Source organism: Erinaceus europaeus, chromosome 14, assembly GCF_950295315.1.
Source record: "Erinaceus europaeus chromosome 14, mEriEur2.1, whole genome shotgun sequence".
Classification (NCBI taxonomy): domain Eukaryota; kingdom Metazoa; phylum Chordata; class Mammalia; order Eulipotyphla; family Erinaceidae; genus Erinaceus; species Erinaceus europaeus.
In genome coordinates, this window is record NC_080175.1 from 66,574,416 (window position 1) to 66,601,192 (window position 26,777).

The 26,777-nt window shown below is 42.3% G+C and overlaps 2 protein-coding genes across 5 annotated transcripts; both read right to left on the reverse strand.

Moving 5' to 3' along the window:
* Positions 1–698: 698 nt before the first annotated feature.
* Positions 699–3,233, reverse strand: RPL22L1 (ribosomal protein L22 like 1). Its single transcript, XM_007517876.3, has 4 exons — positions 3,171–3,233; positions 2,232–2,324; positions 1,960–2,081; positions 699–893 (listed from the first exon to the last, which is right to left on the reverse strand). Exons 1-4 carry the CDS (start codon positions 3,177–3,179, stop codon positions 749–751), a joined length of 369 nt encoding a protein of 122 aa, XP_007517938.1. The 5' UTR covers positions 3,180–3,233; the 3' UTR covers positions 699–748.
* Positions 3,234–5,863: 2,630 nt separating this feature from the next.
* EIF5A2 (eukaryotic translation initiation factor 5A2) lies at positions 5,864–21,193 on the reverse strand. Of its 4 annotated transcripts, none has more exons than XM_060171954.1 (5): positions 20,758–21,072; positions 19,437–19,541; positions 13,394–13,525; positions 11,304–11,377; positions 5,864–6,329 (listed from the first exon to the last, which is right to left on the reverse strand). In XM_060171954.1, exons 1-4 carry the CDS (start codon positions 20,920–20,922, stop codon positions 11,318–11,320), a joined length of 462 nt encoding a protein of 153 aa, XP_060027937.1. In that variant the 5' UTR covers positions 20,923–21,072; the 3' UTR covers positions 5,864–6,329; positions 11,304–11,317. The 4 variants fall into 4 exon arrangements, with proteins under 4 accessions (XP_060027937.1, XP_016041503.1, XP_060027936.1 ...); XM_016186017.2 differs by lacking the exon at positions 5,864–6,329 and adding an exon at positions 21,079–21,193 and having other exon boundaries at positions 6,598–11,377; positions 20,758–20,930; XM_060171953.1 differs by lacking the exon at positions 5,864–6,329 and adding an exon at positions 6,598–10,066.
* Positions 21,194–26,777: the final 5,584 nt, after the last annotated feature.

Here is a 26,777-nt window from a genome sequence, read left to right on the forward strand (position 1 = left end):
TTGGCTTGTGAAGCAGCAGTGTATTGAAAAGAAAAACTGCCAAGCCTGTTCCCCACCTGCAGGGAGAATATTTCACATAAATCTTTCTCTCTCCACTCTTTAATTCCTGTCCTATTGAAATGTCCCCCAGTTCCATGGACAGTCTGCTGTTCCTGCATTTCAGCAAATTTAGGAGACTAGAAATGTCATCAACCGGGTTTGAATCTTTTCACTAACCAAATTGTATGCACTTGTATCTTGGCAGCTCAAAATGGGTGTGGAATGTAGCCAATCCACCTAATCCTTTGTCTTAAGTCTCAGACTCTGGATCTGCTACACATGAAGCTGTATCACTAGAGCTGTTCGGCAGATGTATTTTTCTGCACACTATCATTTAAAAAAATAAAAAAGGCTGTGAGAAGCAATGGATTCAGTGCTGGCACCAAGCTCCAGCAACTAGAGGCAAAAACAAAAACTGCCTAACATATGAAAGTTAAGGAAGCTCACTTATATGAAACACCCCAAAATAGTGAGGCTTTATCACCTCAATTACCCCCTCTCTTGTAGTCTCCTGTCAAATCATCCTTCAATGTTACTCTAGTTGGGGGAAGCGCCTAATGTAACCGACACATTTTGTACTTTAATCAGTACATGAGAATTTTTATAATGATCAGTGAGAAGAACCAAAGGTGGTCCTGAGAAAATAAATACACTAAAGCTGAACAAATTATATTTTTATTTACTAATAAATTATTATAATTTCAGTAACCTAGTCCTCGGATTCAGATCCATCGTCATCCTGACTGATTTGGAAGTAACGGAGTTCGTAAGTCTCCTTGTCAGATGCAACTACACGAAGCCAATCACGAAGATTATTCTTCTTAAGGTATTTTTTGGTAAGATATTTCAAATACCTTTGAAATAAAAACATTTCGTTAATACTTACTGGTACAAAGCTAAATATATCCATGTTAACAGTTATCGCCAATCTTAACCTCAAATTGTCGGAAGTTTATGGTTTTCTCTTTTTAAATTTCTTTACTGAGGGATTAATGCTTTATAGCTGGCAGCAAATACACCAGTTTGTACTTACATAACATTTCAGTTTTGCACATAACAATACAATCCCCAGTAAGTTTTTTTCTTTAATATCAAAGCCCTGCTATGCTCTGGCTTGTACTGGTGGCTGAATCTGGCGCTTTAGAGTCACAGGCATGAGAATCTCTGCATAAGCACTAGGTATCTCCCCAAGCCTATGGCTCAGCTCAATTCTTACAAAAGCTTTGGGCACCACCCCAGCCTTTCCTCTTTATCTGTTTTTTCTATTTTTGTTTGGACAGAAACTATGGGGAGATAGGACTTGAACCCAGGTCCCTGTGCAAGGTGGTATATGAGCTTACCCGAGAGTGCCACAATCCAGCCCCTCCTATCACTCCTCAGTCATTTGCTAATGCTAAGAACATCACCCCAAACCTTAGGAAACCAGAAGGACGTCTGATATGCACTGCTTAGTCCACCCCATCACTTGACACCTACAGTTCTCACTAAGCCCTGCTGTCAGATCACCTGTATCAGGTGAAGCCAATAATCTTCCTCTGCTGGCTAGCAAACACTCCCAAACCTTTAAGGTGGTTATTACAAGTGCTTCGCTTGGTAACCAACTAAAACTGCCAGAAGAACTTATAGCTGTCAAAGGGGACATTTACCCCATGTTAAACACTGGGCAGGTACCAAAGTGTGCTGCACGGCTGGTTGACATACACTCTGGACTAGAGGCTGTGACTCACTGGACTGGCTCTTTCCCAGTCAATTATACTAATAACAGCCCAACCCTTACTGCATATTTTCTGTTCATATAGAACTTCAGTTAATAAGTTCAAAGTATTTTTGAAAGATGTCACCAGCTTAGCCTAACTTCTAAGTAGAATACCTATTACGTATCCTACAATTTTTAAAGGAATAGGAAGCAAGCACACCCACCTCTTCGAGAACTGTTTCTCAGAAACAACTGTGATTTTGTTCTTGAAGCGTTCAATGTGAACGACATTGCCAAGATTTCCAGTTTTCCCGTTGACTTTAACCTTCTCCCGTAGAAACTGTTCCTATTTTAAGAAAGAAAAGATGCAAAACTAGGGAAGAAAACCCTAGATGTTCACTAGGGAAGGTACCCTAGGAATATAGCTTAGGTTAACATTAAATACTGAAAACTCAATTATTAACGACTATAGTGATATGAAGCTGTGGATACTTACAAAATTCCCAGAGTCAAAAATGCCATCTTCCACTGGGTGAGTGAGATCCAAATTAAATTTCCACGTCGCCTTCTTAGGCTTCTTGTCTTTCTGCTACAAAAAAAAAAAAAAAAATCATTAAAAGACCGTGTCGGGAGTTGGGCGTTAGCGCAGCAGGTTAAGCGCACGAGGCGCAAAGCGCAAGTTCCGGCATAAGGATCCCAGTGCTTCACAGGCGGTGAAGCAGGTCTGCAGCCGTCTGTTTTTCTCTCCCCCTTTCTGTCTTCTCTACATTTCTCTCGGTCCTATCCAACAATGATGACATCAGTAACAACAATAAAAAGACAACAAGGGCAACAAAAGGGAAAATAAAAGTAGAGAAATTAAAAAGGTGGTGTCAAAGCAATGATATAGAGCATCAGCACATTTAACTTGTTATAAAAAGAAATAAGCTCGCCGACTACCTAATTATTCATGTAGATGCCTAACAGGTAACCCCCGGGTCCATCATCTGCCAGGACATTCCCCCAGCCATGTCTGTCTAGACTCCACTCTGCATTTCTGGGGGTGGGATGGGGGAGTTGGGGCTGTGTTAGGATTTTCTAAACCCTTAACCTGTAGACCGGAAATCTCGCCACGACGCAGGTGTAGCGCGCAGCTCAGGCGAGGTGGGGGGGGACCGGAAGCGGGGGTGACGCCGCGTAGCCGGGGCACCACGGGCCTCACCACTCCACTCCCGTCCAGCGGGACCGGTACCAGAGCTCAGGGCTCCCCGAACGGAGCCTGACATTGTCACCCCCCCCCTTAACCGGAAAGCACGCCCGCACGCCGCGGCTGCGACCCGAGACCGTTCCTACCCACGTCCACCTTTCCTTCATTCCCACTCGGCCGTCCCTGGCTGCCAGAGGCGGAAGCCGCCCTTTCCGGGCCTACAACACTGACGCTAAAACACATTCTTACCGGCGCCATCCTGACAACACACCACGGCGACCAGAGAGGAAGTAGCGGCCGCGCGTCGCGCTTATATTGGGCGTGCTGCGTCACACGCTCAGAACGTAAGCGCGACGCGAACGTCAGAGTGGCGCCGCTCGAAAAAGAACGTAGAGGGAGTGTTTAGGTCAGTTACCACGGCAACCGAGGGCGGGGCGGGAAGGGGGCGGTCCCGGGAGCGGGGCCTGGGCGGTGCTGCGGAGTCCTAGCGACTGAGCCTAGGGGCCTCTGCAGCTTCGTGATGGCCTTATGGGCGCTTAGAGCTTCTTTTTAATCAGCTTACTCTTTTCTACAGCAATTCTAGTGCTCCAGCGGAAAAGTTTATTTTGTATTACTATTTTTTAAATTTTGATAGAGTGACAGAGACCACAGTACTGAAGCTCCTTCCAAGGTGGTGGGGGCTGGACTTGAACCCGGAGGACGCACATGACACAGCAGCGCACTAACCTCTCGAATTATCTCACTGCCCTGTATCTGTGATTTAGAGTCTGGATTTCCCAACGACCTTTGAGTGACGTCAGTATTTCGGGAGAAGCAAAATAAAACCAGTTCCTGGGGAGGAAAGTTTGTATAGAAAAAAATTGCCTAATGCTGGCTCGAGCCCTTGGCTCCCCACCTGCAAGGGGGGGGGGGGTCGCTTTGTAAGTGGTGAAGCAGGTCTGCAGGTGTCTTATCTTTCTCGCCTCTTGGTCTCCCCCATCTCTGTCGATTTCTCTCTGTCCTAAAAACAGCAATAGTAATAACAACAAATGGAGAAAATGGCCTTCAGGAGCAGTGGATTTGTATTGCAGGAACGGAGTCCCAGCGATAACCCTGGAGACAAAAAAGAAAAAAGAAAAAAAAAAGCATATCTATTCCCAGGTTGGTAGTCATTTCATTATTGTCCCGGCTTCGGACCTCAGGATTCTCAGAATCATCCAGAATGCCTTCCAGGTAGAACTTGCAGATTGATCCCCAACTCCAGTACACACGGGTGGAGGCGGGTGGTGACAGTATTAACGGCAAGAAAAAACAGCTTTCACATTTGGGACAGATGTCAATGAATGACAGATAAGGAAAAATGGCATGCCTTTAACATTTTGCAGTGCTTTTTGTTTTTGTTTTGTATAGGTGAGCCTAGTACTGCGATCAAGCCAGAGGATATTCTTGCATATTTATTTTTTGTTGCCCTTGTTTTTGTTGTTGTAGTTATTATTGTTGTTGTCGTCATTGTTGGATAGGACAGATAAATGGAGAGAGGAGGGGAAGACAGAGGGGGAGAGAAAGACAGACGCCTGCACACCTGCTTCACCACCTGTGAAGCGACTCCCCTACAGGTGGGGAGCTGTGGGCAGTGGGGGGGGGGGGCGGCTAGAACCGGGATCCTTATGCAGATCCTTGTGCTTTGTGCCACGTGCGCTTAACTTGCTGCGCTACCGCCCAACTCCCTCTTGCATAACTTTTTAAAATTTATTTACATATATTTATTTCCTTTTGTTACCCTTGTTTTATTGTAGTTATTATTGATGTCGTTGTTAGATAGGACAGAGAGAAATGGAGAGAGGAGGGGAAGACAAAGAGGGGAAGAGAAAGACACCTGCTGACCTGCGTCACCACCTGTGAAGCGACTCCCCTGCAGATGGGGAGCTGGGGGGCTCGAACCAGGATCCTTAGCCGGTCCTTGCGCTATGTGCTCTTAACCACCTGCTGCACTACCGCCCGATTCCCCAAAGTTTATTTTTAACGACAGAGAGGAAGATAACACACAGAGCTAACAGAACACACTGGTCAGCTCTGGCTTATTTTGACTCTGGGGATTGAACCTGGGACTTTGAAGCCTCAAGGGCTTGAAGCCTTTTGCAGAACCATCATGCTGTCTCCCCAGTCCTTCTTGCAGAGTTCTTGACCTTAGTGACAGTGCATTTAGTATTTCTTCAGTAAGTAAAAGGTAAGCTTCTGGAATTTTACACACACACATATACATGCAGGTGTGTCAACACCAACACATAAGTGTAACACAGGTTATGCATACTATGCTGAGATATAGATCTAGTTGGTTAAATATTCACCCACCTCCATTTGGGGGGGGAATGTTTTATCTAAAGCTTTTTCTATTATAGGAAAACTAGTACTTCCCCACTAGACCTACTAATAACAATGACAATTTTGAGAACTCCTAAGAGAATATATTTCTTGCAAGAATATATTAACCTACTGCCCAATACTGACCTATTCACCCACCTGTGGTATGACCTTGTGTACTGCTTTTGCTTCTAGATGTCACGTTTTTCAGTTTTCTTCCATAATTTACAGTAACCAAGCGAGTGGCTTGTTTTGATGTTTTTTTCTTTTTTAAAATATTATTTATTATAGGTAGAGACCAGAGAAGTGGAGAGGGGAGAAGATAGAGAGGGAAGAGGCGGACGCCTGCAGTCCTACTTTACCACTGTGCTTTTCCCCTTGCAGGAGCTTGCACCCAGGCCCTTGCTTAACTAGGCGTGTCACCGCCTGGCCCCTTTTGTATTTCTATCTCCTTCACTATTTTAACTATTATTTTATGTTCTCTTTTGGTCTAACTGGGAAGATGTTGTCAAGAGTTGAGAATAGGAGACCAAGTTATTTTAACTCGATTCAGAAATAACTCTGAAACTGGGCAATGATTTGACAGAACTTTGTACACTTAGTACACTGTATCCAATGTATATTGTGGGGCTAGATGGTTTAATATCGCACTGGAACACACTTTACAGAGATTCTAAATGTGGCAACTCCACAGGGCAGCACCTATTTGGACAGAATATGAGTTTGGGGAAGGAGAGAAAGTGCATCAGGGTCACTTGATACAACGCATAATCAAGCCTTCTCCTCTCTATTGCTTGCTTCTCGGAAACCAGGCTATTGGTACTTGCACATGGCAAGATAGAGTGGGGTTGAATGCAGAAGACACTTAAGACGACACTTTTCCTTTTCTTCCTGTCAGCTGTGTGGTGGCTTTGCAATAGCTCACTGGTCAGGGAGCAAGAGAGGTGATATGGAATGGCACACAGGACATGACAGCCGTGGGGAGCAGGTGCCATTAGCTCTTCTTCAGGAGGAGTGAGAAGGAAGATGCTGAAGATGGCAAGACTTCTTGCTCTTGTGCCTGCAGGACTTTTAGCCGTGTGACTTGTCAACACACAGCAAAAAACACTAAAATATTTTTAAAATAAAGCCATCATTATACCTAAATCTGGAACTAAAACTTTGACATCAGCATAGCCAGTGAGAAAGCTGGGGTGAGCACCTCTAGCATGGACCCAAGATGGAGAAATACACTCGCAAAAAAAAATGTTAGATTTTCTTTAACAGTAATATGCATATTAATTCCCACAACTTTCTAGCTTAATTTTTTTTAGAAATACGTATGTGCATGCATATATAAAATAATGCAAGCTATTTAACTTTATTTTTCTTTAATATAATGAAGTTAACAGTTTAACAAAAAGCTACTAATTCATACATTTGCCATCTACATTTTAAAGGTTTCCAATAATTGGTTCTGTATAGACATGTTTAAATTTCTACCCATTACTGAAATGTAAAGCACAAAATTTTAATACCTGTATTACATAGTTTATAATTTTAAAGTTTTCACTAAAACAGTCTCTGCAGTTTAAAGACAGAGCTCTCAGATCTAACACAGATAAAATGCATTACTAGTAGATTGCTAGTATCATTTCAACTAATTCCTTCTTGGAGTAAAAAATGTACTTAACAGTATAGACCTAGTTTGTTTTTATTATACTAGTACAGAACTAGTTATTTGCATTATACTTTGGACAAGCACAACTGTGCTTATTTATACTAGATTTTACCCACAGTACAAAACTTCTCTCAAGAAAGAGCATAATTATGACTTATGATAAGCTGCAGTCATCACTGAATATAGTGTCCAGAGATTATACAAAGTGCAAAGTAAGATAAACTTATGGCTACGTATACCAAGAATAGTTTCGCGAAGCTCATATGAACCAAAGAACCTCTCTCTTGATTGGAAACTAGGTTTCAACTTGTCCTAAGGAGAACCGAGTAGTGGTGGGTGGTGCAGTGTGGCAACAAGTATGCTTCCAGCAGGTGCACTGCTACAAGTGTGTCCTTCACTTAGGGAAAGCTTGCTCATTCTAGTTGTACAGGACGTTTCAGGCACTTGACCTCACATGGTTAAATCAACATTCAGGTGCTAGTATGATGGGAGAAAAAGCTTTTATATCTAAGCCATATTCCAACAGAACATCTGTATTCTATAAGCTGAATCCAAATGTCCCCTGCTAAAACCAGCCGATGATGCCATATACCCAACTAAGCGGGAGAACAACCTAAAGTTACTAGATTGAATTTGCTCAATTTTAAGATTTCCTACATTTTAAAAATAGTTTTTATTATCTTTATTGGGTAGAGACAGCCAGAAATTGAGAGGAAGGGGGAGAGACAGAGATACACCTGCAGCTCTGCTTCACCACTTGTGACGCTTCCCTCAGCAGGTGGGGACTGGGGGCTTGAACCCGTGTCCTTACGCACTGTAACGTGCACTCAACAAGGTGCACCACCACCTGGACCCCAATTTCCTACAATTTTTTTAAGCCTGTTGCCTACGACTTGTCTGACACTAGTTGACAAAAGGCTTGAGAACTGTGAAATATGTCGAAATGGTCAGAAAATCTGAATTTGCCGTTAGTTCAATATGAAGTAGTGTTTCTGAGTTTCGAGTTTAGAATGGAGCTCTATCTTACAACAGATGTGTTCCTTGTTCATATTCTAGAATTCAGTATGTAAACATCTTAATGTACCTGAAGAACACTGAATTTTGATTTGCTGTCCCTAGTTGTGTCTCAGAACCACCCCATCAATGCCTCTCTCTGAAGTGACCCTTGGGGTTCATGCCAAAGGAATCATTAAAGACAGGTTCCTAAAATGAGACTGTCAGAGTCTACAGTGAAAAAATGTGTTAAGGTTCTGGGATGTTATCAGTATTTCCATTTTCTTCAGTATTTAGTATACAGTTTAAATGTTGGTATGAAGAACTCTTTTTTGTTTGCTTCACTGTATTATAACTTAGGAAAAGCTTGCAGTATACTTTCAGGCAGCTGAGTTTACAATGATGGAATCTCAGCCCTGAGAACAGTGCATTCAAATTACAGCTCAACTAGAAAGAACCTAATTGAGAGACTTTGGGGGAAAAAATTCTGGAAAAGTTGTGAATTTAAAAAAAGTTACCAACATTTGAGGCACTACCAGACTACAGTACTTTTAGAGTTGGAAGGACTTTGTAAAAAGAACAAATATACGAAACTTTGCATGTACACACTCAAATTATGCTGCCAAGAAAAAGTGTGTCCCCAGACTTTATAGTCCAACTATTTTATTGCAGCATCTGCTATCAAAAGAAACACTGTGGCTGTAGGAGAGTTTTGGTAATTACGATCAAGCATCCCACAGAATTTCGTACCATAAATGGAATTAGACTCCAGAGCCTGGTTAGCAACGATTTCAAGTGACTGACAGCCCTTGGAGGGGAGGCAAAAGAAACATGTTTATGATGAAAATGTTAGGTCAAAATAGAAAGTTTTGGCCTATCGTAGCAGGTGTAATAAAGCCTTCAAGCAGAAATACAAATGTCCTAGGAAGAAATGAGTATTCCACCTGCTAGTACAGTATTGCATATAAGTTGGTGAAACTCCTTCAGACAAAATGTCCTATCACAGTAATACTCTTATTAACATGACAGTCTACATTCTATATAACTTATGATCTTTAATAATTGTTAGCAAAAAGTACAACAAACATTTAACATTCCTGAATGAAGACACTTCTGTTCTATATTTAAAAAGTATTTCCCTGCTTCCTTTTATTGTAATTTATAAATCTTTACTAATGAAACATTTTATTCTACAGAAATGTGTTTTGACATACATGAAAATAAATATTCCTGGCCGGGGTAGATAGCATAAAGGTTATACAAAGAGACTTTCATGCTTGAGGCTCTGAAGTCCCAGGTTGAATCCCCTGCATCATTATAAACCAGAGCTGACAGGGCTCTGGTAAAAAAAAAAAAAAAAAAAAAAAAAGAAAAGTGTTGCATTTTTAAAACCTACACTTTCAAGTATTTACATTTCATTATAGTACATAGAATGAAATATTTATGCATAAATAGCTTTTGTCATTCAAGATATGAGGATACATTATATATATTCTTACTTAGTAATTGAAAATATGTTTATGTGAGTGTGACAAACTAGGACAAAGGCATATACTAACTAATATCAAACCAGAACAGTATGGATGACTGGGCTCTGAATTATTTATTGGTAAGCAGCAGGATTGATCATTTTCTAGAATTCATGTAGTAACAGTGTCCACCAGTAAGTAGCAAATACGACAGATGTGAATGGTTAGTGAAAACCAGAGCAGTATGTAGTGGAGACATACACAGAAGACTGAAAATAACTGAGCCTTTCAAAAGCTAAATGTGATAGTATAAATGATTAAAACTCCTTTATTTCTCGTGCTTTTGCAGTTCCTTGCATTTCTCTTAAAGCATCCTGCCGTTTCTCCAAAAAGGCTTTTGAGGTTAATTAAAACCTTAAAAAGGTGCCCACATTTAAGGACTTAACCTTTTGGATCTTTTCTTCCTAATACAGTTTCAGTCCTAATTAGATCAGTTATAGCACTGTATGTATTTTCTTCTACATGATAGGAATAAGGACCTTCTAGAAGTCAAGGCATGATGGGAGATGTCTATCTGTTTTAGAGAGCAAAGGTGTTATTCAAACAATGTCATTGTTGTAAGTTTCAATTTGATTGTTACTGAGTCAATAACCTTCACAAGCCATGTGAGAATGTCCAGAATTCTGAAAATAAGGTAGCATATATTAACTCATAAGACTAAGTAGAAATATTGCAGTATCACCGAAAATACTTTAAAAAAAAAAAAATCAGTTTACACATTCTTTCCTAGTTGTATTGCACACCAGTGTAAGTTATATCAGTCAGAAAAAAAAGGCATATACTTTTTTAAATAAATAATAATGATCATACGAAGTAAAATCTTCCCTTCCACTATAGAAGAAATGTGTATTGGTTTAAGAAAAAGAGCACTTGGTTGGGGAGATAGTCCAGCAGTACAACACAGGACTTGCATGTATGAGGTCTTGGGCTGAATCCCTTTTACTACATATATAACAGAGCTAAATACTGCTCTCTCTCCCATGAAAATAAATAAATCTTAAAAAAAAGTCCAGTTTCTGACAAATAATATAAAATATTTAGTTAAAAATGTAAATACTATAAATACCAATATTTACTCAACATTGCCGATAAAGTGCATTACACAGAACTCCAGGTGGCCATTGCTAAAAACAAAAATACAAATAAAAAAAAACTGTTGGTATGTTGATTATAAAGGCCTCAAATAAAGACCTATAGCTTTAGCCAAACATCTACGCCTTTGTTATTTTACACTCTGACTTGCTGTCATCCTAAATTCAATGCCTCTGTCAACCGTAAGCATGTACTAAAATTCAAATATATACTAACATCTGCCCACTAACTTGGGAAAAAAAAAAATCCAAGTGGTTGCACACCACAATTAAGGTAGCTATTTTTTAACATGACTGTTGAAAAGATTTGTACTTGCAGGCTGAAACTGTGACCATTCTAATCAATAATTTTCTAATTCTATGGCATGAGGTCTGAAATTAGTGTAGAGCAGGTCAACTTAAATGTGGCATTTCAAGGCCACTGAATGCTACATTGTATGATATAAAACCCTGGTTTACTATCTAGCTAAAATTCAGGAATGATCTGTTAAGGAAAAAAAAAATCACACTTACTAAAGCTATCCTACTTGTTTTTTGGAATCATATACTGAAAACCACGGGAATGTCATTGGAAAGACATTTATAAAACAAAAACAGTACTTTATCTTGATTGTTTTTTAAATTACCAATTGTCTGCAAAATGAAGTCAGCACAATTTCAAAATCAATTAAAAAAGAAATGAGGTTGCTTATGAAGGCTATAGCTTTGGTGCCAACGTAGAATCAAACTGCAGGTCTGCGTTTGATGCAGACGAAAAGAGCTCACTCACACTGGTGTCCCTGGTTATTTGCAGGGCTTTATGGCGACAGCATATTCTTCACTCATTGCACACATGACAGACACCTAGAAGGGAAAAGAGGCAAAAAATATATATACATATATCATTCAGAGAGCAAAACCTACAGCTGAATATTCGGAAAGATTATGTCTACACTGACAAACTTTAGACAAAGTTATTCCAAGACCAAGTACCTTCACCACCTTTTAAGTATTTATATATATATTTGAACGAGAGATACAGAGAGAAATACATACTTACCACACACCAGAATCCTGCTCAGCTTTGGCTTATGGTGGTTCTGGGGACTGAACCTGGGACATTGGAGCCTCAGGCAAGAGAACCTTTTGCATAATAACCATTATACCGTCTCCCCAGCCCATTCACTGCTTTCTCTTCTTAAATTTATTTTATTTTTAAAATTTTTATTATTTATTGGATAGAGACAGCCAGAAATTGAGAGGGAGACATCTGCAACACTTCTTCACTGCTTGTGAAGCTTTCCCCCTGCAGGTGGGGGGCTGGGGGCTAGAACTCAGGTCCTTGTGCATTGTAGCATGTGTACTTAACCAGGTGCACCACCACCCAGTCCCCTTAAATTTATTTTATTATTTTTTTTATTGCCACCAGGATTATTACTGGGGCTTAGTGCCAGAACTACGAATCTACCATTCCCAACGGCCACATTTTCCTTTTTTTTTCTATTTTTTATTAGACAGGACAGAAATTGAGAGGACAAGTGAGATAAGCATCTGCTGCCCCTCTGCAGGTAGGGAGCAGGAGCTCAAACTCAGGTCTTTGCACATGGTAACAGATGCACTCAACCAGGTGAACCACTGCTCAGGCCCTACTCACCACTTTCTTTTTTTTTTTTTAATTTTTTTAATATTTATTTTCCCTTTGGTTGCCCCTGTTGTTTTCCATTGTTGTTGTTGTTACTATTGTTGTTGTTGTTGTTACTGTTTACTGACGTCGTTGTTGTTGGATAGGACAGAGAGAAAATGGGGAGAGGAGGGCAAGACAGAAAGGGTGAGAGAAAGATAGACACCTGCAGACCTGCTTCACTGCCTGTGAAGTGACTCTCCTGAAGGTGGGGAGCCGGGGGCTTGAACCGGGATCCTTATGCCGGTCCTTGCGCTTTGTACCACGTGTGCTTATCCCATTGCGCCACTGCCTGACTCCCTACTCACCACTTTCTAATATGGCATTTTCCAACCTCTGAACTGTAAGACAACTTCCAGAGAAGAGGGAAAAATAAGAGCTATAAATGTTTCCATATCGGGAAATTGTGAGGAGCCTCACAAAGCACCCTGCATTCCTGATAATATGGCCTATCTACATAATCGTTGTTTTGCCTGAAAGATCCCCACCCATTCCATTCCTTTGATCTATCTTCTTTCTACCCTAGAGATCCTCCCTGCCTATAGGGTAATATTAATCCTACCATTTAAAACTCTAGCAATAGTTGCTAAGGAAGTTTCTACCTTCCCAGTCCCCTTTTGCCTTTCTCCACCCCTTTCCTAGCCATTTCTGTTTCCGACTTGCCACTTCTGGGTCTGCCCTTTAAAAAGCCTGGGGTCTCTGATCAATAAATATATTGCACTGCCTCGCGCCACGTGTTTGGTTACTGAGTCATCTCACTCGCGTTGCTGAGTAGCAGCAGCCCAGGCTGGCTCCAGTCACGTTCTCTCCAACCCAGAGAGTACACACCAGGGAGAGGCACCTCCACGCTAGCCCGGCATTTCCACACTTATTGGATATTACTCTTTCAAAGTTACAATGAAATACAGTAAATCTCCTCTACTCTCTCAGCAATTTCCAGTCTCTCCTCTCATCCAATGATGCTCTCCAAAAGTTGGAGTTGGCAGTCTGTATGTAGCAAAAAAAAAAAAAAAAAATTGAACTTGGTACCTCTTTTTTTTTTGGTAATAGGTCTCTATGGTGTGATGAAAGGAAAAACTTTACAGACCATCTTCAACATTTCAGTATTTAAAAGCTACATTTCATACATAAGATTTTATGTAAACTAAAAGTTCTTTTAAGAATGGTTTAAAGAAACAACCTTTCCCATAGCTCTTTACCTGGACATCTTCACCTGCATTGTATTTCCCTTCTATTTCTTTGCCCAGTTCACCTTCTGGCAGCTTAAGATCTTCACGAACCTCACCAGTTTCTGTCAGCAGGGAAAGGTAACCATCCTGAATGCATATCAACTATTAAAAGAAATTATATCATAATTAAAAAATATCATTTGCAGTGATGAAATTCTATTCATTCCTTTGGAATATTTACATAGAAAATTGCAATCTGCACTAATTTATGTAAGTGAAAAGTAAGTACATTAATACATTCTTGGTGCTTAAAAAATGCTAAATATACAACAGTATAAAATATAGAGACTGGGGGGGGAGTTGGGCGGTAGTGCAGTGGGTTAAACGCACATGGTGCAAAGCACAAGGACGAGTGGAAGGATTCCGGTTCGAGCCCCCCAGCTCCCCACTTGCAAGAGAGTCATTTCATAAGCGGTGAAGCAGGTCTGCAGGTGTCTGTCTTTCTCTCCCCCTCTCTCTTCCCCTCCTCTCTCCATTTCTCTCTGTTCTATCCAACAATGACATCAATAACAACAACAACAGTAACTACAACAACAATAAAAAAAGGACAACAAAAGGGAAAATAGAATTTAAAAATTTTTAAAAAACATAGAGAATTGTAAGTTCACTTTTTCCTGTGTATCCTTCATCCTCAAACTTCTACTTTCTTAAATGGCTAGGCTTCTTCATAGTAGTAACATTCATGTACACCATGCAATATAGCTATGTTAAAAACTACAAATGGGGTATTTTTGAGCAAGATGTTCTCAATTAATAAGTCTTAGAAATATTTCCAGCACATGTTCAGTGGAGAAGCAATTACAGAAGCCAGACCTTCTACCTTCTGCACCCCATGACCCTGGGTCCATCCTCCCATAGGGATAAAGAATAGGAAAGCTATGGGGGGGGGGATGGGATACGGAGCTCTGGTGGTAGGAACTGTACCCCTCTTATCCTATGGTCTTGTCAGTGTTTCTATTTTATAAATAAATTTTTTTTAAAAAGGTTAAATTTACAAAAATATGTAATATAAAATGCAAAAAAAAAGAAAAGAAAAGAAAGAAATCTTCCCAGTAGTGTAGCTGATAAATAGAATGTACTGGAATCTGACCCACCAAGCACACCATCAGCAAGTGGAGGCAGCGTTAAGTATGATCACCTTGAGAAGGCCCTTGAGGGCACAAACAAGCTATCCGAGAAGTAGCTCAGGCTTGAAAAGCACCTTCTGCCACAATTTCTCTCAATGCACATCTAGGGCTTTAGGGGGAGTTTCCTATGACTTTTTTTTTTCCAGGAAAAAAAAAGAATGGTTCTAGATTGTCATATATATTGTGTGCTCAGAGATGGCTCTGAAAGACAGTGGGGACGAGAAGAACTTCATCTGCTAGACTTGGCAAGAGAGAACCAGCATTGTGATATCAAGGCAGTGATGAATATCAAAGCTGATCACAGGTGATGGTGAAGCATCTGGAGGGAAAGTCAGAGATGTTCAATGAGTAAGAAAGGAACACTGCTGACAGTGGGGCCTGGGAAGAGGTATATGGAAGAGCCTCAGCAATAAGTTAAAAACCGTGTCCAGATGAGCCTTTTCCAAAGGGACCTGCTACACAGGAGACACAGACTAGGTGGACCTGACCAGTGTACCTGTGAATGTCACTTAGCTCTCTGTGAAGTCTCCCCAGTCCTGGGTCCACTGGTTCTAGAATAAAGTGACAGGGCTGGTCAAGGGCACAACAAACACAGGCTCTGTCTCACCTAGGTTGATCTGAGGACAGGCAGCCGTTACTCAGGACAGCACAACTGCAACCAACATGTCCTTCCTCACAGGGCACCTCTCTCCAGGGGAAGAGCAGCCAGCTGGTGCCTGTGGACTCCCTTCCCGCCCCCGCCCCCGTCCCCCAGAGAGGCACAGGCAGTGCTCACTGCAACAGACTCTCACTTCACAGGTGAATCTGCTTTCTTGACTGCAAAGCCTGTAAGCCTCATCCGGGGATTGACAGAACACTTCCTTTCTTTTTAAATATTCTTTATTTCATTTATTTTGGATAGAGATAGAACTTGAGAGGGAAGGGAAAGTCAGAGAGAGAGTGACATACAGGCAGCTCTGTTCCACTGCTCATGAAGTGTGCATCTGGGGACCTAGGGCTTGAACCCGGGTCCTTGTGCACTGTAACATGCATGCTCTCCTGGATGCGGTACCACTCAGCCCCACAGAATACCTTATCTCCATATTTTGCATGACACTGGCTTAAAAAACTCACTTGATAGAAAACAAACACATACCCCTAAAGAATGGAGCCATGATCGGAGAGCTCCTTGGTATGTGTACTAATCGTTGCTGGCACGCTGTCCCGGACTGTGCATCTTTCCCACTGGCTAGAGGCCTACCCAGGGGCTGGGGCTGAGGTACAGGCCACAGTATGCCCTGTATGTGACTCTATTCCCACAGATAGAACACAGCTCTAGGCACCAAAGCAGGGGCTGTCTCACTATTGCTCCTGATGACATGTTCCCTTGTCACCTGAAAGTAAAGGTGCCTGTTATCATTTGATAAGCCACTTGGGGGGGGTGGAGCTGGGAATGCTATTATCATTGATTTATATGGAATTTTTAAAAGCATCCCCAGACCCAAAAATAACCTATCAGATCATACCAATCAATCATATTCTACTTTTTGAAAGCAGGGGAAAACTGTACAATAGCAAAATATTTCCTGCTTATCCCTGCAGTACTGAGAACTGCTGGCTTAGAGGTTTTCTATTTCCAAAGAAAGACTGATTTTATCAGAAAAACAAAGAATGCATAGGACAGGTAAAAATTATAAAGACTTTGTGCTCAAAGAATTGATAATGTCATTTTCTTTTGTTGTTTTAAGTTTCAACAATAAAATTAAACACACATCTCAATATTGAAAAAGGCACTGGAAGAAGCTTTTTTAAATATTATTATATTGATATGCACAATTTACTTATTCTCCAAGAATTACAATGCATGTACTGTAAACTGTCCTGCAGTAATTATTTCTCCTTCTGAAAAAAAAAAGGTCTTTAAATGATAAATAAAGCTTTAATAAAAGCAGAAGTCATTTAGTGTGTGGTGCGGTGCACAGGAACACAAACCTTTGTAAATAAATATGATTCCAGAGTGCACTAGCATCTCAACAAGTAAGAATGTGTGGCTTCCCAATGGTGTCACTAAGTATTAATACTTTCCACCATCACTGAGCCCCAGCAACCATAACAGCTCTGGGGGGAGCAATGAAACTCTGCAATTCTAACTCAGTCCACACCTTACAATAGAAGTTTGAAGACTATTTTTTTATTCTGAACATATTTAAGATATATGTAATCAAGATTATAAACATCAATTATTTTACTGTTATTTTCTACCAGGGTCCTGCTCAGTGCTGGCTTACGGTGGTGCTAGGACTGAACCTGGGCCTTCAGAGCCTCAGGCATGGAAGTCTGTTTCATAACCTCCATCCTGTCTCCTGGTACCCAGGGATTTAATTTGTAATTAATGTAATGAGCAGGTATATACATTTCATTTTAGCTGGTTAGCAACCAGCACTGGAAATAGGGAAGTCAGCAAACAGAAAGGAGTGCATGTAGTCAAATGATGAGAAAAGCAGGAATTCGATTAATTTGTTTATGTGGTGACTTGATAATTAAAGGATGTGATGACTGAGACTGACACTACAGGGCAGCATGCTAAGTGTTAACTAACTAAACCTCACAGTGACCCCACCAGGCATTTACTGTCCTTACCCCCACTCTGCAAATAAAAGAAGGCAAGGAGTGAAGTAATCCCTCATCTAAGGCCACACAGTATGCAGATAGCACAGCAGGGCCCTGGGCACTTGGCCTGAGCCATTCTCTCACCACTCTGCAAGACAGACTGCACACTAATGGCTGGAACCAGGAGTCAAAGAAACCCCCAGACACCAGACAGACATTTTGATGCATTATTAAAAACTTAGAAAGCAAAAATTCCATGATAAAATAGAAACAAGTTTAAAAGATATTATCAGAATAATTGGTTTTTCCTTTTGTCCTATGACCCTGCATGGCTTGGCACTGTTACTGGCATAAAATTTTGGACTCAGGCTGAGGCCTCAACTCATCCCTCTCCCCCTAGCCTTGACCCTGTCACATAGCAAGAGAACATGAAAATCAAACTTCTCCTTCATCTTGAACTTCAATCAGTGATCAGTTACCTTGATCACAGCAGCAACTATCTAAACCACTGACATCATACTTCTGAAACACAGGCAAAAAATTCTATATTGAATACATACTAATGAGTAGATTAAGAGATCTGAATATTCAAAGCATTTGTGTTTTAGAGATGAGAAATCCAAATTTTGGTAAAAGAGAATGAATGTTATGCTTAGCCTTAACACTATTCTTTTTTTTTTTTTTAATATTTATTTATTATTTATTCCCTTTTGTTGCCCTTGTTGTTTTATTGTTGTAGTTATGTCTGATGTCGTTGTTGAATTGGACAAAGAGAAATGGAGAGAGGAGGGGAAGACAGAGAGTGAGAGAGAAAGACATACACCTGCAGACCTGTTTCACTGCTTGTGAAGTGATTCCCCTGCAGATGGGGAACTGGGGGCTGGAACCGGGATCCTTATGCCGGTCCTTGAGCTTTGTGCCAACTGCACTTGACCCACTGCGCTACCACCGACTCCCCAGGGCACTACTCTTAACTTCACTGAACAATCATGTCTGCATGCAACAAATGTTTACTGAGTACCCAGATATCTACTTTTGGGAGTTTCAAGAAAAATGGAATGATTAAATAGAATTTTTAAGCAGCAAAGGGGGGAGTGGAAAAAATAACTGCTTTTTGTGCATATCTATTTCTGAAGCAATCGTGAGACCTGTCTCCTCATTTGATCATCATAACATCCCTCCTTCATAGATGAGAACTGAGGCTCACAGAGGCTATATGGTTTGTCTAGGCCATTCAGCCAGAAAATGGCAGGCCCTGATCCAAATACACACTTGCCTGACTAAGCAAACCACTTGCTACTGTTACACAAACACAATGCAGATTTCTACAACATCCTAGGAAACATCTATGAACAGAGGGAACGTAAAACTGTTAGCAAGGTAAAAAAAAAAAAAAAAAAACTATGCCAAAATACATTTACATGTGGGCAAAGTAAAAGGAAATCATTGCATTCGTATCATTCTTTAGGAATTACACAGTATAATAAAAGGAACATAAACATTAGTTTAGACTGGGCAAAACAAATCTAAATGTCACTGCTATATTTTTCAGTGTGTGAAATGAACAAAGTTCTGTATGCAGTAAGCTATATATAGAAAATGAAAACTTTCAAACAAGACTTTAGCTGCCATTAATCTGAACTCCTACATCCAGTGAGGGCCATGGCTTGGTTATTTTCAATACTCCAAACAAATTACTGTCATTAAGCATGACTTACCCAAATGTTTACTTGGGGAACTAAAACTTAAAAGCTTATACCCATGGTTTAACAAAGGTCACAGCACTGTCGCTGAATATAAATAAACACACAGTTTGTGCAGTTTCACTATCATCAGTGACCAGGCAGTTCATCCTTCTTAACTCTCTACATATTGCCAATTAAGAATACCCTGTCTGACACACACAGTGGGCTGCTGGTTCATGAACTCAAAGTGTCTGAGGTTTACTGGTAGGCATCTGTATTTGAAACATTTCACCACAGATGATAATTACATGAAATACTGGGCCTATTCAGTCAAAACATTCAGCCTAAGAAACATCTGATCCAAGAAGAAAATGGCCCAGTAAGTATACAACTTCTCAAACATGTAAGAAATATTTTTTTAGATAGCAATATAGCAGTAATAACCCTAGATTGAATCTAGGAGTTTAAAGACTATTATTTCTCCAATTTCCAAGGCAAGTAGTTAAAAAACAGCTACAAAAGTGCTCCTGGGTTTTGTTAAATTATAACTGAGAGCACAAAGTAATTGCACTTTTAGAAACCACCACCATTCTAACAGAAATCTGTACTTACTTGATAATCATTCCTCTTAATATTAGGAACATCCATGTTGTGAGTAGAAGGGCAGATATCTTCATACTTTTTACCCGTGAAAATATCAATTCCAACAAGGTGAACCTGAGCGGGAAGGAGAACAGGAGGCCTGTTTAATCTCTGCCAAGTGTATCACTCATTGCATACAGGAGAGCACAATACAGATGCTGATCCTGACAGCCTTTCTCCTCCCAAGGTCATCGGATTTAACCCTTTCCACAAATGTGATGGTCTCTGGACAGAGAAATAGTGACCAACTACACAGGACCCCCAGTATGCAAAAAAACCCCATGCTCCTATGCAGTTCAATCCTTCAATTGCAAGAGTGTATTCAGGTTCCTTTCTTTTCTTTTCTTTCTTTCTTTTTTTAACCACAGCCCTGCTCAGCTCTGGCTGATGGTGGTGCTGGGGATTGAAAGTGGGGGGGACCTCAGTGTCTCAAGCAGGAGAATCTTTTGCAGAATCATTATACTAGCTGCCCAGGTCAACCCAACATTTTTAAAATTTTTTAAATATTTATTTATGTATTCCCTTTTGTTGCCCTTGTTCTATTGTTGTAATTATTATTGTTATTGATGTCGTTGCTGTTGTTGTATAGGACGGAGAGAAATGGAGAGGAAAGGAAGACAGAGAAGGGGAGAGAAAGAGACACCTGCAGACCTGCTTCACCACTTATGAAGCGACTCCCCTGCAGATGGGGAGCCGGGGGCTCGAACCAGGATCCTTGCGCTTAACCCGCTGCACTACTGCCCGACTCCCACCCCAACGTTTTTTTTTAAAAATCACTTTATTGCGTTAAGAAATTATTTTACAGTTGTCACACAAGTGCACTTTCTTCTTAAGAACTTATTTTAATATCACACACACACCAGAGCCCTGCTCAGCTCTGGCTGATGGCGGTGCTGGGGACTGAACCTAGGACCTCTGGGCCTCCGGCAAGGAAAGCCTTTTCGCAGAACTGTTATGCCGTCTCCCCTGCACCAGTATCATTATCATTATTATTACTATTAGTTATTATTAGTTTTCCCACGAGCCCTGCTCGCTCTGGCTGATGGTGGTGCTGGGCAGAGCCTTTGCAGAGCCTCTGTGCTGCCTCCCCCACACCGTTTTCTGGATCCCCGGAAGGATGTCACAGCCGGGACACCGGGAAAGTTTCGACTCTCAGATACACAGGCCCGAGGGGAACCCGCGAGCTTCCAGGATGGAAGCTGATCGGCGGGTGCGGAGCCGGGGGCTGTGCCCTGACGCCCCGAGTGGGGAGACCGCGGGGACCCCCCCGCACCCCGGAGGCGGGCGGCACCTTGGCGTGGCCGTGCTTGCCCGTCTTGGACGTGGACATCTCCACGATCTTGCAGGGCCGGCCTTTGAGCACCACGAAGCCGTTCTTGCGCAGGGCCGAGCACTGCATGGGGTAGGTGCTGGAGGCCCCCGCGTCCCCGCTGGCGAAGTCCACCTCGTCCGCCATGGCGGGGGCTGCGGGGAGGGAAGAGAGTAAGCGGGTGCGGGGGCCCAGGGCGCCCTGTAGCCGGCTGGGCCGGCTCGCTGCGCCGCTTTCCGCCTGCACCCCGGCTAGAAGCCCCGCCGCCGTCCCCGGCCTGCGCCTCGCGCGGCCCGCCCTCACCTCCGGGGAGGAGGCCGCGGGTCCTCGCTGGGCTCTCAATGCAGAGAAGAGGGGGCCGCCATGCTCCCCGCCCCCAGCCCAGCCGCGCTCTCTGGATAGGCCGCGGCGAACACAGGCTCCGCCCTCTTCTCCCACTATTGGCCGAGGCCCCAGAGACCCCGCCTAGTCACGTCAAACGCGCACTAGGCGCCCCACGTGCTGCGGCGGGAGTACTTCCGGTTGGAGGTGGTGGCCGGCTGGTCACGTGCGGCGGGGGTAGACTAGGGGCGAGTGGGGCGGGGGTTGTCGGAGCTGCTGGCTGGGCTGGACCCTCCTCCCCGGGACGCCCCGGGTGTTGCTCAAGGCAGAGACTGAAGCAGGAGCGACTACTGGGGGTCGAGAGCTTGAACCCGGGGCCCTGCGGGCTGATTTGGATCTTGTGCGTGTTGCTTTTCCTGACTTTCCCTTGTCATCACTATACTGACTGTTGCTATTTAAAGAATATATAAACCAATGCTTTAAATATTTTAATCTCAACTGTAACTTTTTCAACTTCAATTTGATCCTTTTTAGTTCTATGAATATTGAAAAGCTGGCAGTTACGTAAAACCACCACTATAATCAAGACACTAGCGTATCTCCTTTATTCTGCAAGTTTCTTCACACCCAGCTCCTGGCAAACGTTAAGAGCTACTCATTTCGGGAGCCGGGCGGAAGCGTAGCAGGCTAAGCACATATGGCGCACGCGAAGTGCAAGGACCGGCCTAAGGATCCCGGTTTGAGCCCCGGATTCCCCACCTGTAAGGCAGTGAAGCAGGTCTGCAGGTGTCTTTCTCTCCTCTTCTCTATCTTCCTCTTCTCTTTAGATTTCTCTCTGACCTATCCAGCAATTATAACAATAACAACAACAAGCTTCATAAGCATTGATTTCGGGGTATAAGTAAATATAATTGTGTAGGAAAATTCACAAACGTGGAATTAATGAAAAGTACATTGATTATTCGTACTTTTGCACCCTTAGTTCTGTTATTACCACACTGACCTTGTTTATGCAAGGAACTTTTCTATCAGATCTAATAAGCACTACTAAATAAATGACTATGAAGTGCTTAAAAAAAAAAAAACTTTTGCTCCATAGATGCCAATGATTTCCTCCAATTGAAATGTAGTGCAAGCCACATGTAATTTTTTATTTTTCTTGTAGCCATATAAAGAAAGTTTGAAACTGGTGGGAGAGATAGCATAATGGTTATGCAAATAGACTCATGCCTGAGGTTCCATGGTCCTAGCTTCAGTTCCCCCTCCACCACCATAAGCCAGAACTGAGCAGTACTCTGGAAAAAAAAAAAAACACTTTGAAACAGTAAAGCTAATTTCAAGAATATATTTTATTTAGTCCAGTATATCCAGAATATTATGTGTAGTAAACACAGACATTATTAAGATTTCATTTTTTAAAAAAATTAAACCAAAAAGATTTATGTAATTTTGACGGAGTGACTCTCAATTCAGGCTCGCCACATTTCAGGTGCTTAGTAGCTGTGTGTGTCACTGGTGTCTATTATCCAGAAGATTTCACGACTTGCTGTTCTGGGAGTGTTGTCTTAACTTGAGATTTGAAGAATAAATGGAAGTTAGCAACAAAGAAGAATTTGGAAAAGGCAAAAGGATTGAGGATACAAAGACTTAGAGGTGATGAAGTTGTGACATCATTCTGGACCAAATGTGTGACAGTGTGTGTTGGAAAGAGGAGAGAGAGAGAGAGGTACTGACAGAGACCACAGTACTGAAGCTTCCTTCAGTGTGGTGGGGGCTGGGCTTGAGCACAGGTTGTATGCATGACGAAGCAGCACACTATCCAGGTGAGCTATTCCATCAGCCTGAGAAAAGCTTTTTTTTTTTTTTTACATTTATTTATTTTCCCTGTTGTTGCCCCTTTTTTGTTGTTGTTGTAGTTACTGATGTTGTCGTTGTTGGATAGGACAGAGAGAAATGGAGGGGGGAGGGGAAGACAGAAAGGGGGAGAGAAAGATAGACACCTGCTTCACCACGTGTGAAGCGACTCCCCTGCAGGTGGGGAGCTGGGGGGCTCGAACCTGGATCCTTCCACTGGTCCTTGCTTAGTGCCACGTGCGTTTAACCCGCTGTGCTACCACCCGACTCCTGAGAAAAGCTTTCTGAATCCAGAAGTAATATGGAGAACTTTTTTAGGGGGGAAATACTGATACTAGGAAGAAATCGTTATTAGTGAATGATACTGACTGTAAGAATATAGAGAAGAGAGAGCCTGTCATCAAGCCTGACTAGCATACGACAGACATACTCAAATCCACAAGGGGTTGTGGGTGTCTAGGAAGTTATTTAAAGGAATGCCTGGTGGAAATCCCTCTCTCTTCCTGCTTGCCCTTTTGTGGCTCTTCTCCCTTACCACTCTGTTCCTGCTGCTCTTCCCCTGCTTGTGTTTTCTCTGGGGACCCGCTCTGCCACTTCCCCTGGAACCTGAACACGTGTATCTGGACACTGGTAACGAGTCTTCAGGACTCATCATAACTTGCTGTTCTTTCTCCCTTTGCCCATTTTGCTGCCATGGTTTTGATGTACCTAAATAAGCTGCAATGTAATAAACCTCCCATTTGTTTAACCCCAACAAAAACCAGCAGAAGTCTTTTATTTTTAAAAAATTATTATAGGTAATATTGTAATTTCTGTTACCAGATATTGTTGTCTTAGTAAAATCTTTATTAGCTAATGTTTGCAAATGGTACTCTCTAGTCCAGCAAGCCACAAACTTGAAACACTTACATTTGAAATAAAGCAACTTCTAGTCTTAATCAGTGTTTGTCTTATTTGAAGGGGGAGCCTAAGGATCAAACATCTTGTGCCTTGCTACCCAACCTCACCTTTAATAATCATTCTATGACCAAGATTCTCTACTTGCAATTGGATACAATCAAAACTCTTCTTATCTTTTACACTAATCCAAGGTCACAGGTTCAAGTCCGTGGTCCCCACCTGCAGGGGTGAAGCTTCATAAGTGGTGAAGCAGCCTGCAAGTGTATTGCTTTACCTCTACTTGTATACCTCCCTTTCACTCCTTAGTCCATCTCTGTTGTATGAATGAACGAACGAACGAATGAATGAATTGAACTGAAAGAAACAAAGTGCAATTCAGAACGGTTGAGGGACAGTCTGAGTTTCTGCCATCAGGTGGCGCTAGTGCTTTTCAAATAAAGCTAAATCAAGAGGCAACTAGATTGAAAATTAAATTTTTAAAGGAAATTTAGAAGAGGAACACTATAAATCCAGCTCTTTACTACTTCCACCCTTCATTGCTGTTTCCATCATTATACTCTATGTAACTTAGAAAGTGTAGCTATCAATCTTTGTTGTCTTACTCTCCCCCTTTCTCTTCCTTACTTCTCACCAGTGTTAGTATATGACTTTTGCTTTGTCCTCAGCACTACGTGGTACTTACTAAAGGTCTGTGCACATGAGCTCAGGTTTATTCAAAGCCAGCTTACAACAGTCACCACCAAATGCCGGTATACAATGGCTTTTCTTTGTTTGAAATTTCATATGTACAGGGAGAGAGATCTAGAGAGATCACACACACACCATCAGTACCTGTACTGTGAGGGTTCCGTGTCAGGGCTGGACCCTGGGCTCCATGCATGATGGGGACACACCCTACCAGAGAACTGTCTCTGACCTTTCCTCTGGCTTTTCACTGCATTGCTAGATGATAAGGGGTCATTATGGTGAGATATTAGCCTGAAAGAAGGATTTTGATGGTTCATCAACTCCCACTAAGCACAAAAATCAATCAATTTGAGTAAAATCACAACTCAGTTTGATAGCTGTCAAACTCTTGAACTTTTCATTTGATTTAAAAGCCCTATATCTAGGTAAGAATGTTCAAGGGTTCTGAACAAAATGATAAGAATCCTCAAAGTCACGCTTTAAGAACACCTGAGTGAGGCTAGGTGGTGGCACAACTGGTTAAGCACACACATTATCATGCATGAGTACACAGTTTGAACTCCTGCTCCCCATCTGCAAGAAGGACACTTCACAGCAGATGTCTCTTTCTGTCTCTATGTCTCTCGTCCCCTCCCCTCTCAGTTTCTATCTGCTCTGTCAAATAAAAACCAACCATCCGGGAGTCGGGCGGTAGTGCAACAGATTAAGCAACAATGACATCAATAACAACAACAACAGTAATACAACAACAATAAAAAACAATGGCAACAAAAGGGAAAATAAATAAATAATAAAAAATAAAACAACAATAACAACAACAGAAAATGAGTCTCATGTAATTTCACTACCCAGACCGACCCAAGTTACATCTATCCAGGTTTTTTTTGTTTGTTTGTTTGTTTTGCCTCCAGGGTTATTACAGGGTCTTGGTGCCTGCACTATGAATCCACTGCTCCTGAAGAACATTTTTTTCCATTTCATTACCCTTGTTGTTTATCATGTTGTTGTTATTATTATTGTTGTTGCTTTCATTGTTGGATAGGACAGAGAGAAATGGAGAGAGGAGGGGAAGACAGAGAAGGGGAGAGAAAGATAGACACCTGCAGACCTGCTTCACCACTTGTGAAGCGACCCCCCTGCAGGTGGGGAGCCAGGAGCTCGAACCGGGATCCTTGTGCTGGTCCTTGTGCTTTGCGCCATGTGCACTTAAGCTGCTGTGCTACTGCTTGGCCCCCTCCAGGTTTCTTAAATCTGTAGTTCTGAACACTGTCTACACCTGAGGAACTTGAAAAATATAGCCTGGAAGCGCCAGTGAAGTAGCTCACCTTGACAGTGCTCTGCTCTGCCATGTGTGTGACCCAGGCTTGAGCCCAGACTCACTGCACTGAAGGAAGTCTCAGCACTGTGGCTCCTTTCACTTTCTCTCTGCCTCTCTGTCTCTAACAAAAAGTATATATCTATATTTTTGTTACCTATATATCTGTATGTCTATCTCTATCTCTGTATCTCTAGCCAAGACCAGTCTAATCCCAGAGCAAGTCATCAGAATCCTGGGAGGTGGGGGAATGTTTTTAAGCCTTCCCAGTATGTGGATCCAGGTCTGAAACCACTGTCCTGAAAGTCATCAGTGTCCTTGTCTCCTGAGGGGTCCAGCAGGACAACATGGAAGACGCATGTGCTGTGGCCCTGGCTAACATTGGCAAGATGAGAGCAGGCAGGAGGGCACGGGTTACAGCAATCAGTTCCTGGGGCCTTGACCCCATCCAAGCCCCACAGGCACTGTCAGGAGGAAGACCCTTGATTTGGGAAGCAGTGGCTTTGGTCCTTTCCCCATAGCAGGCTGTCAGCCACAGAAGGAAGGACTGCTAATTACTCTGTTCTTGTTTGTGATGGCAGAGAATGCTAGGACGTCATCTCTTAAGTGTGCAAATTCAAGTGGCCGGGTGAGCTCTAGGACAGGCTGCCAGGTCAGCTGCATGATATGGAGTGGAGACGACACAGACTGCTCTGCCCTGGGCCAGGCATGGGGCTCACAGTGGATGTGTGCAGAGAGCCAGGGAAGTGGGCTGGGGCAAGCACGTTAGATGACAGGTTGAAGGGAGACCCAGTCACCCAGCACAGCAACTGTTGGAGAGGGCTGGAGGTAGGATGGCATAGAGGTACTGGGAGTTTCATGAACTGGGAAAGCCAGTGGGACCTGAAGCATCCAGGGACAGGCTCTCTGCAGTCTCTCTAGATGA